The sequence below is a fragment of the Papaver somniferum genome, chromosome 1, assembly GCF_003573695.1.
Source record: "Papaver somniferum cultivar HN1 chromosome 1, ASM357369v1, whole genome shotgun sequence".
Taxonomy (NCBI): domain Eukaryota; kingdom Viridiplantae; phylum Streptophyta; class Magnoliopsida; order Ranunculales; family Papaveraceae; genus Papaver; species Papaver somniferum.
In genome coordinates this window covers 234,493,074-234,506,537 of record NC_039358.1, presented here as the reverse complement: position 1 = coordinate 234,506,537, position 13,464 = coordinate 234,493,074, and the positions used below count along the sequence as shown (strand labels likewise).

Genomic DNA, 13,464 nt, shown 5'->3' with positions numbered 1-13,464 from the left:
TTTCTCGATTCGTCGAATTAAAGCGAAATAAACCCCAAAAATGATAGATTCTTACCTAATTGGGGCCATTTGAAGTTGACGAAGTGTTTGACTATCGGAATCGCAACCACCGACTACATCTACGGGTACTTCTTCTTCGCGTTCTTCGCGTTCTTCTTCATTTGCAGCAACAATTTCTTTATTTCTTGCTAAAATCCCAATCTTTGGATCGATACCCCGAGCAACGTTTTTGGTTCTAGGTCTGTGGGTTTCATTTCCCTTATCCATTGTTTTATAAACGAATCGACGATGTTTTGATTTTACGATTCGCGGCGATGTTTCGGTTGAACACAAGAACGAGGGAAAGTTTTTTTTTCTTCCACAATCGGAAGATAATATGAAACTGGAAGAAGAAGAGTTGAAATGAGTAGAATTTTTTTTGATTTGGTTTTTATACAGTTTTACCAGAAGGGCATTTATGTAACTTCAATATCATATAGGGTACCCCTTAACTAGAGTCTTTGGCTGGGTATAAATTGATGGCCCCTAAATCCTTTCGGGTGGCCCCTAAAAACGCAAGGTTAATAAAGTACTAATAATTGTTTTGTTAATAAGTCGCTGCAAATACCTCTAGGATTTGGGTTATCGTAGTTTATTCCCAATAATTGCCCGTTTTCTTACTGTTACGGAAAGTTAATTGAGGAGAGTTACTCAAAATTTATTTTCATTAAATTTGATTGACTCTCTTGAGCTATATTAGACTAGTTTTGCAGAGGATGTAAAAACAGAGTTTTACATCTATTTTTGAGTTCTGAGAAAGTGTAAAAAGAGTATTGTGATTTGATTTCTCATAGTGCAGAGAAATCGAACAAGAGAGTATCAGCTGTTTTATCCCATAGGTTTTTCGACAATTTTGACTGCTAGCACAATCAAAGAGGCAGAGTCGCGAAATACCTTAAAGATAGCGACCTAGTCAGCGACTCAGCTGTTTGAGATGTATTTTGTGAATTTTCTATATTGTTTGCAACAACAAATTTATTTGATTCATAAATTCGATATCTAGAGAGTCCTGAAAAAGTTATGCTTGTATTATATTAGTAGTTTCAGCTCAATTCCTCAATTCAAAGATTCTAACAATTTGCAAAGCTGTTGACATGCCAATGCAGTGGAACAGGATTACTTGTTGGGCCATGGATAATCTCCAACTGTTTCAACTCAATTTCGTAAGAGTAATAACTATCCAAATGGATATAAGACTGCTGCTTCTGATAAAGATGCTGCTCCTGCTGCTGATGCTGGTGCTGCTGCTACTGATCCACCTCATACCGGTGGTGCCAAAGACGTTGTTTCTCAAACTCCTGAGGAGAAACAGAAGGTCATTGACAAATGGGTCGATGATGACCTTGATTGCAAAAACTACATTCTTAACGCATTATCTGATGATTTATATGAGTATTATTCAACTTTTGAAACTGCTAAAGATGTGTGGGATGCATTACAGAAAAAATATGACACTGAGGAAGCTGGCTCAAAGAAGTATGCTGTGAGCCGGTATTTGAGATACCAAATGGTGGATGATAGGTCAATTGTTGCACAGGCTCATGAACTTCAAAAAATTTACCACGAAATTATGACCGAAGGTATGAAAACTGATGAACAATTTCAAGTTTCTGTAATGATTGACAAGTTACCACCTAGATGGAAAGATTTCGTAATACTTTGCGTCACAAGACTAAAGAATTTTCTCTTGAAAGTTTGATTGTTAAGCTCAGGGTTGAGGAAGAAGCTCGGAAACAAGATAAGAAGGAAGAGATTCTCATTGTTTCTAACAATAAGACTCATCCTAGTTTGAAACCTAAGAAGAAGGACCTGAAACCTAATCCGAACCAAAAGAAAGAAGGAATGCCTAATCAAAACAAGAACCAACACCCATCAAGAAATGGACAGAATTCCAATTCTGAGTTTCTTTGTTATACCTTAATAAACCAAACCACATGGCTAGGAATTGCAGGTTTAACAAGACAAAGAATAAGGCACAAGCTAATGTTGTGGGTGACGTTATAATTTCCATGGTCTCTGATCCAGAGTTCTACATGGTTGGTGGATCTGATGGGTGGTGGATAGACAGTGGTGCTTCGCGTCATTGTTGTTTTGATAGGTCCATGTTTAAGACTTATGCTGAAACCAAGGATAAGAAAGTGTTGTTGGGAGACTCTCACAGCACTATGGTGAAAGGTTCTGGTACGGTAGAGTTGAAGTTTACTTCTGGGAAGATACTCATGCTGAAAGATGTCCTTCACACTCCAGAAATGAGAAAGAACCTTGTTTCCGGATATCTTCTCAACAAGGCTGGGTTGTATCAAACTATTGGGTCTGATATTTACACTATAACTAAGAATAAGAGTTTTGTAGGAAAAGGTTATGCTACTGATGGAATGTTTAAGCTTAATGCCGATGCTATGAATAAAATTGAATCTTCTGCTTATATGGTTTGCAATTTTAATGTTTGGCATGGTAGTCTTTGTCATATAGGTAAAAAGTTAGTAAATAACATGAGCAAGTTCGGTGTCCTCCCTGAATTTTCTGAAAATGAATTTGAAAAATGTGAATATTGCAGTCAAGCAAAAATAACCAAAACTTCACATAAATTTGTTGTAAGAGAATCCAAACCACTAGACTTAATACATTATGATTTCTGTGAATATGAAGGTATCCTAACTAGAAATGGAAAAAGGTATATCATGACGTTCATTGACGACTGTTCTAATTATACTTATGTTTATTTGTTGAGCCATAAAAATGAAGCTATTGAAAATTTTAAGATCTTTATTGATGAAATTGAAAATCAATTTGGTAGAAAAATTAAGAGGTTTCATAGTGATAGAGTCACTGGATATGATTCTTCTCCCTTTACTGAAATTTATCAAACTAATGGCATAATACATGAAAGAACTGCTCCATATAATCCTCAAATGAATGGAAAAGCTGAAAGAAAGAATCGTACTCTTACTGAATTGACTGTTGCTTGTTTGCTTAGTTCTGGTGCTGCTTCTCATTGGTGGGGTGAATGTTTGTTGACTGTTTGCCATGTTTTGAATCGCATTCCCAATAATAAAACCAAAATATCTCCTTATGAAATCTGCAGAGGTAGAAAACCTAATGTCTCTTATTTTAGAGTTTGGGGTTGTTTAGCTTTTGTTAGAAAACCTGATCCTAAAAGACATAAGTTAGAAAGTAGAGCTTATGAATGTGTTTTTATTGGTTTTCTCAAAACAGTAAAGCTTATAGGTTCTTTGATATTAATAATAAGGTTATTATTGAATCTATTGATGTTGATTTTTTTGATACTTATTCTCATGTTACTAGATTAACATCTATACGTGTTTTGATTGTTGTTGCTGCTGCTCAAAATCTTGTTATTCACCAAATGGATGTTAAAACTGCTTTTTTGAATGGTGAACTGGAAGAGGAAATTTACAGGGAACAACCTGAAGGTTTTGTAATTCCTGGACAAGAACAAAAAGTATGTAAGCTAGAAAAATCTCTTTATGGTTTGAAACAAGCTCCTAAACAATGGCATGAGAAATTTGATAATTTAATGATTTCAAATAACTTCAGAATAAATGAGGGTGACAAATGCATCTATTATAAATCTGAAAATGATGTGTGTGTGATTGTTTGCTTGTATGTGGATGATTTGCTGATATTGGTTCCAATTTATCTGTTGTCAATGAAACTAAAAGCATGCTTAGTTCGAATTTTGACATGAAAGATTTGGGTGAAGCTATTGTAATCTTGGGAATCAAATAACTAGAACTGATAGTGGTATTTCTTTAGATCAATCTCACTACATTGAAAAAATTCTGAGGAAGTATGAATATTTTGATTGTAAACCTGTTTGTACTCCGTTTGATCCTAATGTGAAATTGTTTAAGAATACTGGAGAAAGTGTTAGACAATCTGAATATGCTAGTATAATTGCAGTGTGCGTTATGAAACTGATTGTACTAGACCAGACATTTCCTATGCAATGGGAGTTTTGTGCAGGTTTACCAGTAATCCTAGTTTGGAACACTGGGATGCTATTGAAAGGGTTATGCGGTATCTGAAAAGAACCACAAACCTAGGATTACACTATCAGAGGTATCCCGCGGTCCTTGAAGGATTTAGCCATGCTAATTGGAACGTACTCTTTCAGATGATTCCAAGGCCACCAGTGGATATGTTTTTACTATTGCTGGGGGCGTTGTATCTTGGAGATCAAAGAAACATACAATTATAGCCCAATCTACGATGGAGGCTGAATTGATGGCACTAGCAGCAGCTAGTGAAGAGGCAGGATGGCTGAAGAGTCTGTTGTCAGACATTCCAGTATGGGAAAAACCGATACCAGCCACTTTGATCCGCTGCGATAGTACCGCGGCTATCGGAGTAGTAGAGAATTGTTATAATAACAATAAGAATCGACAGATACGTCGAAAGCACGACACCGTTAGAGAATTTCTCATAACTGGTGTTATTAGAGTAGATCATGTAAGGTCTGAAGGAAATATAGTTGATAATTTGGCGAAAGGATTAGCAAGATAAAAGGTATGGAATATCTCTAAAAGTATGGGACTTTTGCCCGTGAGAAGTTGAGTCATTTGTAATGGATACCCAACCTATAAATAGGTTCAAATCGACTAGACGAAGTTATAAATGATATGATAGAGTCATGCATTCCCATAGCATGATATCCTGAAGTGGGAAACAGGTTGAGTTTTTTTTTTTTAACTCTTAATGAAGTCTATAGCTCTTAAGCTAGAGTGGGATACACATGAGTATTCTTGATAGACTCACCTATACAAATGTGAAGGTGTGGCCGCCTTTTATGAGAAATTGGGCATTTCTCTAGATCATTTGTTAAAAAAAAGGATAAGCACATAGCCTGAATGTGCGAATTTAAGGACTTTACTCTAGATATAGTTGTGTGTGTTAAATAATCTACTATTAGTTAGAGTTCAAGACGCAAGTCACTCTAGTCACCTGGTACTTAGAAAGTTTAACACTATGCAGAGGTTCAAGTCGAAAGGCACCATTGCAGATGCACAACTATACAACACTTGCTCAATGTTTTGAAATATAAGTGGGCGATTGTTGGGGTATGTATATTTAAAAACATAATTTTGTAATATTATACCAAACTTAGAGAGATAGTGTGGTGGTATTATTTTGGGATCCCACACTAAAGACTTGAGTTCAAGTCTCACCCATGCATTTGACCAGATATATTTATATATCTATATTTATTTAATAAAATCCAGGAGAGCGGGGCCTTGGGAGTCTTGGGAGGTCGGTGATTCAAAAACTTATTTTTTTTGCACATCTGACTTTTGGTTTTGAAAAACGTTTATGGTAATTATTCTCTAATTAATTGTCTTTAATTTTGACAGTCTTTTCTGCCTGTTTTCTTACTGTTACGGAAAGTTCATTGAGGGGAGTTACTCAAAATTTATTTTCATTAAATTTGATTGATTCTCTTGAGCTATATTAGACTAGTTTTGCAGAGGATGTAAAAACAGAGTTTTACATCTATTTTTGAGTTCTGAGAAGTGTAGAAAAAGTATTGTGATTCGATTTCTCATAGTGCAGAGAAATCGAACAAGAGAGTATCAGCTGTTTTATCCCATAGGTTTTTCGACAATTTTGACTGCTAGCACAATCGAAGAGGCAGAGTCGCGAAATACCTTAAAGATAGCGACCTAGTCCGCGACTCAGCTGTTTGAAATTTATTTTGTGAATTTTCTATATTGTTTGCAACAGCAAATTTATTTGATTCATAAATTCGATATCTAGAGAGTCCTGAAAGAGTTATGTTTGTATTGTATTAGTAGTTTCAGCTCAATTCCTCAATTCAAGGATTCTAACAATTTGCAAAGCTGTTGACATGCCAATGCAGTGGAACAGGATTACTTGTTGGGCCATGGATAATCTCCAACTGTTTCAACTCAATTTCGTAAGAGTAATAACTATCCAAATGGATATAAGAGTAATATGCAAATACGAGCAACTGAATAAAAGACCCATTACACTTTCTTATGTTGTTCTCCATACTAAAATTGAACTTGATCTCCACCCAATCATGCTCATCTTCGTCACAATTATAGTCTTTCAAATTCCATATCCTTAACACATGTGTGTTCATAGTATAATGTGATAAACATAATATTCCGTCTCAGTAAGAACACATTTGAGCTTCAAAGTTGAAACCTCGTTGGGGAGCTTAATTTGAACATATACTTCTCTGGTAGCATCAAGACGAAGTATGTAATATTCATCAGAATCACATGGTTTAACCACCCGATATGAATAATCACATGGTTTACGTCTCTTGTTGAAACGACCTAAGGGCAATAAATATAATTTGTCCACATAAAAGTTAATATCAGATAAATGAAAAGCATCCGGAACAACTATATTTTTTTTTTTTGGGAGCAAAGGGGCAAATTTTATAAAAGACTAGATTTCATCGGAAAGATGAAAAATAGTGAAGAAAAAAACAAAAGAACTAGGTTACCTGTTGGTAACTACAGCATCCCAATAACAAATCAGTGTGCTTAAAGAAAAACAACGAAATAAATTGGTTTTAACAGACCAACTAAACAGAGTACACTTGATGGAAATTTTTAACTGATCAAAGTTCCTCTTGAAACCCTTGTATAACCTGTAATTCCTTTCTTTCCAAATAGCCCACCAGATAGCAAATGGTAATAAGCTCCGCAACTGGTACATGAATGATTTAGCCTTCTTCCTTCTTCCCCATTCATAAACATTTTTCTTTACCGTGTCAGAGAAAACCCATAACATATTAAAACTATCTAGGAAATAATGTCAGAGCTTCCTTGTTTCAGAGCAATGAAGATAAAGATGGTTTTGTGATTCTTGTTCAACACCACAGAAAAGACATAAACTAGATTGAACTCTACCATCCTTATGCAGAACTTCAAGAGTAGGAGTACCATCATGACACATAGTCCACACAAAAAAACGAATTTTAAAGGTACTCTTGGGTTCCATACCTGCTGTGGATGGAAGACTAGCAAGCCATCCACATCTAGGGAAGCATAACAGTTTTTCACTGAAAACTCCGGATCAAACTGCCATTTCCTGCAATCTTCAATAATTTCATCAGAATGAGATGTAACCACACCTAACACTTGTAACAACTCAGCAATATCACCCATCTCATGCTCAAACTCCAGAACAACTATATCTCTCCACGGATCACCACCGTCCCTTAACCCATCTCCAACCGTGAGAATTCTGATCTTCCATAAAGATGATTCTTTGCTCTTGTAAGTTCCACAGAACACCACCTTGTGTTTTTCAATTAACGGGTCATAGCACAAACAAAAGCAATGTCTTTCACCGGGTGGAAGATCATTGATTGGTAAGGGTATGATGGTTGAAAAACACGTGATCAGATTATAAACATAGTACTTGCGAGAATCATCATGGTCAAAACATAAAAGCAAGACACTATTTAAAGAGTGCAGAATATGGACTTTTATACTGAACAATGAACTGGATAAGTTAAATGGTATGATCCTCCTTCTCTGTGTGATTTATAAAGACGAGACTAGATGTATATTCATGGCTAATTGGATCATCTTGATGCTAAGCATCTTTAAAACCCGATGAATATGATTTATCATCATTCCTTTGACAATGTAGTTTGACGAATAATGGGTTATTGAAGAATAATTTGGACCATGACTTGCATACGCACCTGAATCGGACCAAATTCTTCGGTGGAAATCTTGTTAGGATATCAGATATTATGATATCGCCGGGAATTACACATGATGAATTCTGATTCTCCTTTTCGAGGTTCTTAGTTTTGAAACGCTCATCCATTGATGTTACAGTTATTTGTAACATTCACTATGAACTCAGATACTGGTGATGGCCTTGAAAGTCTTCAACTACTCATGGTGGTTTCCACCAAGAAAATTTTGATCACTTAGGTAATAACGATAAAATCGGAAAGCCTGATCTTATTGCTGGAATGCTTGGTTTGGCAAGAGGACCAATGTCTTTTCTGAATAAATTAGTTGTTGATGGACAACGTAAATTTTTCTACTGCTTGGAGAGATCTAACAAGCCTAATGAAGGAGATGCATATATAAGATTTGGTGAAGATGCGATAATTGGAGGGGGTGGTCAACAAGTTCATATAACTCCCATAGTAAAACCCCACTTTCTGCTCCAGACATCACTTTATTACTTAAGTCTAGAGGATACCAGTGTAGGTAAACAGAAGGTTGGTTTTGCTAGAACAGATTTTGATCTTAAATATGATGGATGCGACGGTTGTGCCATAGATACGGGTCTCCGTATAGCATAATGTATAAAGATCACTTTGATAGAGTTGCAGCATTGGTAGTGGCATATTTTCAAAAGATTGGAATTCCTGTTGCGGCACCCACGGTAGATGGCATTTGTTTTTCTATACCGAAAGAAGGGTTTACATTTCATTATCAAAACAAGGCCGATTTTGTTGTTTCAGAGACTGGTTTTGCACAAATAGGTGGAAATGTTTGTTGGGAAAATTAAGAAAATGCCCATGAGGGGAAATCTAATTAAGAAAATAGCCACGTTTTTTTTAAAATTAAAAAAATGCGCATGACGTTTGGTTTTCCGTCTGGCCCCATAATCTTGGTAAAAAAACGTTTACTTAGTCAATTTATCACCACACGAGATGAGAAAATGGTGGGCGTAATGACAAATATACCCATTGGCCAGACGAATATAAATTTAATCTTCCACCGCTCATCTCAATTGACGGCTAAAGATCTAAAATCTCTGTCTTAATCTTTCACCGTACACGCGTGATGTTAATCGATGGGTAAAACACTAAAACCAGCAGAAGCCAACACGTGTTTAGGGGATAAGAATGAGAACAAAACACGAGTTAGGGTTTTTCATTTGCACTCAGTTTTCTCCGCCTCTCTATCTGTCTCTCTAAGTTTGAAGAAAGCAGAAAAACAAGAGATGAGTGATTGAAATCGATGATTTGTTCTTCGTATTGGTAGATAAGGTTTTTTATATCTTTGTTTCTGTAACCGTGACGATGAAGAGAAAAAAAGAGAAGCCGATGTCCTTAAAGCCGTAAGTTTTTTTACATAAACCCTAACTTTGTTTTTTCTGTTCGTTTTATTTGTTTAGATTTCTTTGGTTTTACTTGAAAATGGAATCAAATCTATCATGGGTGCTGTGAAGATTGATATTTAATGGGTTTTTTCTTTTATTTTTTTGTTTAAAAACAAAATCAGTAATCCCGACAAGAAAAAACAAATATTTGATTTTGTTTTTTAAATATTTTCTCCATTTTATATGTAATTAGGGTTTGACTTTGATTTGGGTATCTGATTTAATTAGGGTTTCAGTGTTTTAATTTGTTGATTTTTGTAAGGGATTAGGGTTTCAATTTGAAATTGCAATTCAAATAGTTTGTTCAGTAATTGAAATTTCAATTACTAATTTTGTGGTAATTGGTGTTCTGTTGCAGGGGATATGTTTATTATCCATACATGAACATTAGTGTGTATGTTCACATGAGTAAGTTGAGAGTGGATTTCCCTCACATAGACAGAAAAGAAATAGATTTGAAGAAGTTTGAGAAAATGGTGCATCTTAGGTTGGGTCTGGAAAAAAGAAGAAATAGTTCACTTGTATTACACACCTGATGATCCATGTTACCCTGAATCTTTGTTAACAAATGATGACTTCTTAAAGTTCTGGGACACTTATATATCTGATGAAGCTGATTTTATACATCTTCAGTTGTCTATAACCAATTCTGAATTTGGAGATGATGACTTCTTGAATGCTGCAATGGAGCTTCCAGTGATAACAAATGATGAGACACCAAAGAAGACTTGGAAGATAAATAAGAAGCCTGTTTCAAAGGAAAAGACTAAGCCACCTGAAGTGCAGAACTTTGATCAACAAGGAGGAGCATCTAGAAAATTATGTTTTGTGGATTTATTGAATGAAGTTCAGAGTATGTCATGTTTGAGTCAAGCCAGTAGAGTTGGAACTAATACAACACAGGGTAGAATTCAACCATGTCAAGAGAAGATTGATCAACCAAGCCAAAAGAGCTTTAACCATGATTATTGGTTTAATGTAACACAAGGAAGCACTGTGTACAATGATGAGAATCAATCTGAAGATGAGGAAAATGTGCAGCTAGAGAACACTGAATTAGATGAGTGTAACCCAGTTGAAGATCCAGATGCCCCTCTAATATTTGATAGTGATGAAGATGATGAGAAGGATTATGCTGATTATTTAAAGACATATAAAGTCCTAGCTCACAATGAGGAATCAAGTAGCAGTGAATGTATGAAAAGTGCTAAATCTTGAATAGTAATAGTAATAAATGTTAATTTATGTAAGTATAATAACTCTAAGGTTTGTACTTTTCAGATGAAGATGGTAGTGGTCTTGAAGATGAAGATAAAGATGATGGTGGCCCTAAAGTAGTGATTAATAAAGTTAGTGGCAAAACCTGATTGGTACAACAAATACCAACCAAATATCAACAACATTGCTGAGGAAGATGATCCAAATCTATTCCCTGAAGAAGATGTAATACCACCAGTGGACCCTAGTAAGATGTTGGTAAAGTATGCTTTTCATAACAAGCAACATTTTAAAAATCATCTTAAAAAGTTTTGTGTCATTCATAATTGGCAGTTCAAATGTAAAAAAAGTTGTTCTATGCAAGTTAGGGATCTGTGTAGGTTTAAGGATGAATATGACTGTAAATGGTTTGTTTATGCTAGTAAAGTAAAAAATGAGTCAACTTTTGTTGTTAGAAGTGTTAACTTGGAACACACATGTGTTGGGGATAAGAAAGGTAGGAATAGGAGTGCTGATCCAGAAACTGTAAAAGATGTTGTACTTGAAAGTTTGAAAGAAAGTTCCGGGGCTTTCATACCAAAGCCCAAGAATATTCAAGAAAACTTCGCAGGTACTCACAACATCAACATTCCCTATATTTGTGCATGGAAAGCTAGGAATCTGGTTCTAGAGGAATTTTTTGGAGATTATAAAGAAAGTTATGCTGATGTACCTAAGTTCTGTTCAATGGTGGCCAAAACTAACCCAGGATCTGTTGCCAAGTTTACATATGGAAGAAAAGGTAGGTTCTTTTAATTTCAGTTTTGTATTCTTCTTTATTTTGTATTGGTACTTTTTTTTTGTGAAAGAACTGATGTTGAAACCTGCATATGCATATTTCAAGTTTGAGACTATGACAATATCATTTGTTGCACCAATGAAAGCCTTTCAGGAGTCTTGCAGATGTGTTGTAGGGTTTGAGGCATGCCATCTTACTGGCAAGTGGGGTGGTGTCTTAATGGCTGCAACAACACTTGATGGTGAGAATAGATTAGTGCCTCTAGGTATTGGAGTGGCTAGAAGTGAAACCAAAGAAAACTGGTTAATATTCCTCAAAGATTTGGCACCAGGAATCTTAGCTCATCATTCTGGAAAAGTCACTTTCATATCAGATCAGCAGAAAGGTTTGATGGAAGCAGTTGCATAGGTGTTTCCTGGTATGCCCCATAGATATTGTTGGAGGTAATTATCTTACTTTTAAATTTGTTGTTGTATAATAACTTCTTTATTTACAATGATTAATTTTACATTTTGTCTGTGTGTGAATTATGTTGCAGGCACAATTACAAGAATTTCAAGAAAACTTATAAGTCCCCCACATTGCACAGCTCAATGTGGAATGCTTCCAAAGCCTACAAGATAAAGCATTTTGAGGTTTGTTTCTTTTAAATTTGCTTGTATTCATTTCTAGGGTAATGTAAATACATACTAATTTACAAATGGGTAATGTAGGAACATATGACTGTTATGTACCAAGAAAATGCTAAAGCTGCAGAGTATCTTATGAAACAAGGTTACCAGAATTGGGCTAGGGATTTTTTTGATCCCATTAGTTGTTGTGAGCATCTCAATAAAATTTTTTCTGAATCTTTTAATTCAATGGCTACTGAACTGAGAGATAAACCTATAGTTATTCTTGGCATGTTGTATGGTGAGTTGGTGATGAAAATGTTTACAAAGAGAAGGGAACAATGTACAAAGTGGAAATCTGGAGATTTGGTTCCTAAAGCTAAGGACCTTATCAAAAAAATGCTTGCCATTAGTGAAAAATTTCATGTTCAGGCTAGTGTGGTTGGGGAGGTTTATTTGGTCACCAACAGGTCCACCAGAAAAAAATATTCACAGTGAATTTTATAGAGAAGAATTGCACTTGTTTGCAGTGGCAGTTTAGGGGATTCCCCTGTCAACATGTTGTGTCTTCATTGAAGACATTCTCACCAAATTGGGCTGAGTATGTATTATGTCTTCATCTTAGCATTTATTGTGGCATTTAACATTAAAGGGAATATTCTAACAATATTATTTACATTTTTTTTGACAGTTATTGCTCTCCTTACTATTCAGTGGATTATTATAGGACCATATATGCTCCAAATGTTTTTCCATTGGAAGACATTTCTGACTATCCAGAGGTACTATTATATACTTTATGGGTTGTTGTGCAGTTACTTTAAACTTTAACTTTATTTTCTATTTAAAAACACTTTAGGGTTTCATCAGTTCTCATCTCATCTCTTCTTTCTTCTCTGAACTTTTCTTTTCTTTGTTTCTTGTTGCAGCCACCAATGGAAAACAAGATACTACACCCTCCCAGCCAAAGAAAGCCTGGCAGACCTCATTCAAAGAGGAGAAGAAGTTATGATGAACCTCAAACTGAGAAGAAGAAAAGGAAGTGTACTCAGTGTGGATCTACATAAGGTCACAACAAGAGAACTTGTAAAGGTGGTGATGTTGGTAAGAATCAAACTGGATATAGGCCAAGAACTGAGTGTGATGCTACAAACTTCACTTTCACAAACATAGATGGAGCTGAAACTAGCACTGCAAGGGGAAAAGCAAAGAATAAAGGTAAATCATCATATGTTGGTGAGTCCTCTGCAAGAACATCCTCACATGGAAAACCACCTCCAGTACCAAACACTCAAAGATCTGCAGGGCCTAGTAACACACAAAGTTTCAGTCAAGCTTTTGCTGGTATTGGATATGTGGCTCAGAATATTGCTACTGTTACACAGGGTAAGGGAAAGCAGGGAAAGAAAAATGCAAAGAAGAAGTAATGTGTGTGTCTATTTTGCTTTTTTGTTGGATCTGTGATCCTTTCTTGCAGTGTTTGTCTTTTGTTTCAACTGCTTTTAGGTGTCTGAACTTGTTTATGGATGACAAAACAATATGGATTTGAAGTACTTTTTCATATTAATCAAGTTTATTAGTTTAAAGTACTTCAGATTACATTGTAAGCTTTTTGTTCACTTCCTTACATATTTCTTTGACATGAATACTTGAATGCATAACACTTTCTCTTGCAGCAATGACTAT

At 35.5% G+C, this 13,464-nt stretch overlaps 1 protein-coding gene across 1 annotated transcript; it reads left to right on the top strand.

Moving 5' to 3' along the window:
• The first annotated feature begins 11,115 nt into the window (after positions 1 to 11,115).
• Positions 11,116 to 13,205, top strand: LOC113272772. The gene is made up of 8 exons (XM_026522571.1): positions 11,116 to 11,170; positions 11,238 to 11,469; positions 11,706 to 11,802; positions 11,881 to 12,228; positions 12,309 to 12,379; positions 12,470 to 12,560; positions 12,708 to 12,822; positions 12,871 to 13,205. The coding sequence occupies exons 1-8, from the start codon at positions 11,116 to 11,118 to the stop codon at positions 13,203 to 13,205; spliced, it is 1,344 nt and encodes a 447-aa protein (XP_026378356.1).
• The last annotated feature ends 259 nt before the right edge of the window (positions 13,206 to 13,464 follow it).

Excerpts from the sequence above, each read along its gene's own strand:
- LOC113272772 (XM_026522571.1), top strand. The coding sequence starts at position 11,116 with ATGGTGGCCAAAACTAACCCAGGATCTGTTGCCAAGTTTACATATGGA. Across the intron at positions 11,803-11,880 it reads ACAAGATAAAGCATTTTGAG|GAACATATGACTGTTATGTA; the intron begins GTTTGTTTCTTT and ends TGGGTAATGTAG. Across the intron at positions 12,561-12,707 it reads ACATTTCTGACTATCCAGAG|CCACCAATGGAAAACAAGAT; the intron begins GTACTATTATAT and ends TTCTTGTTGCAG.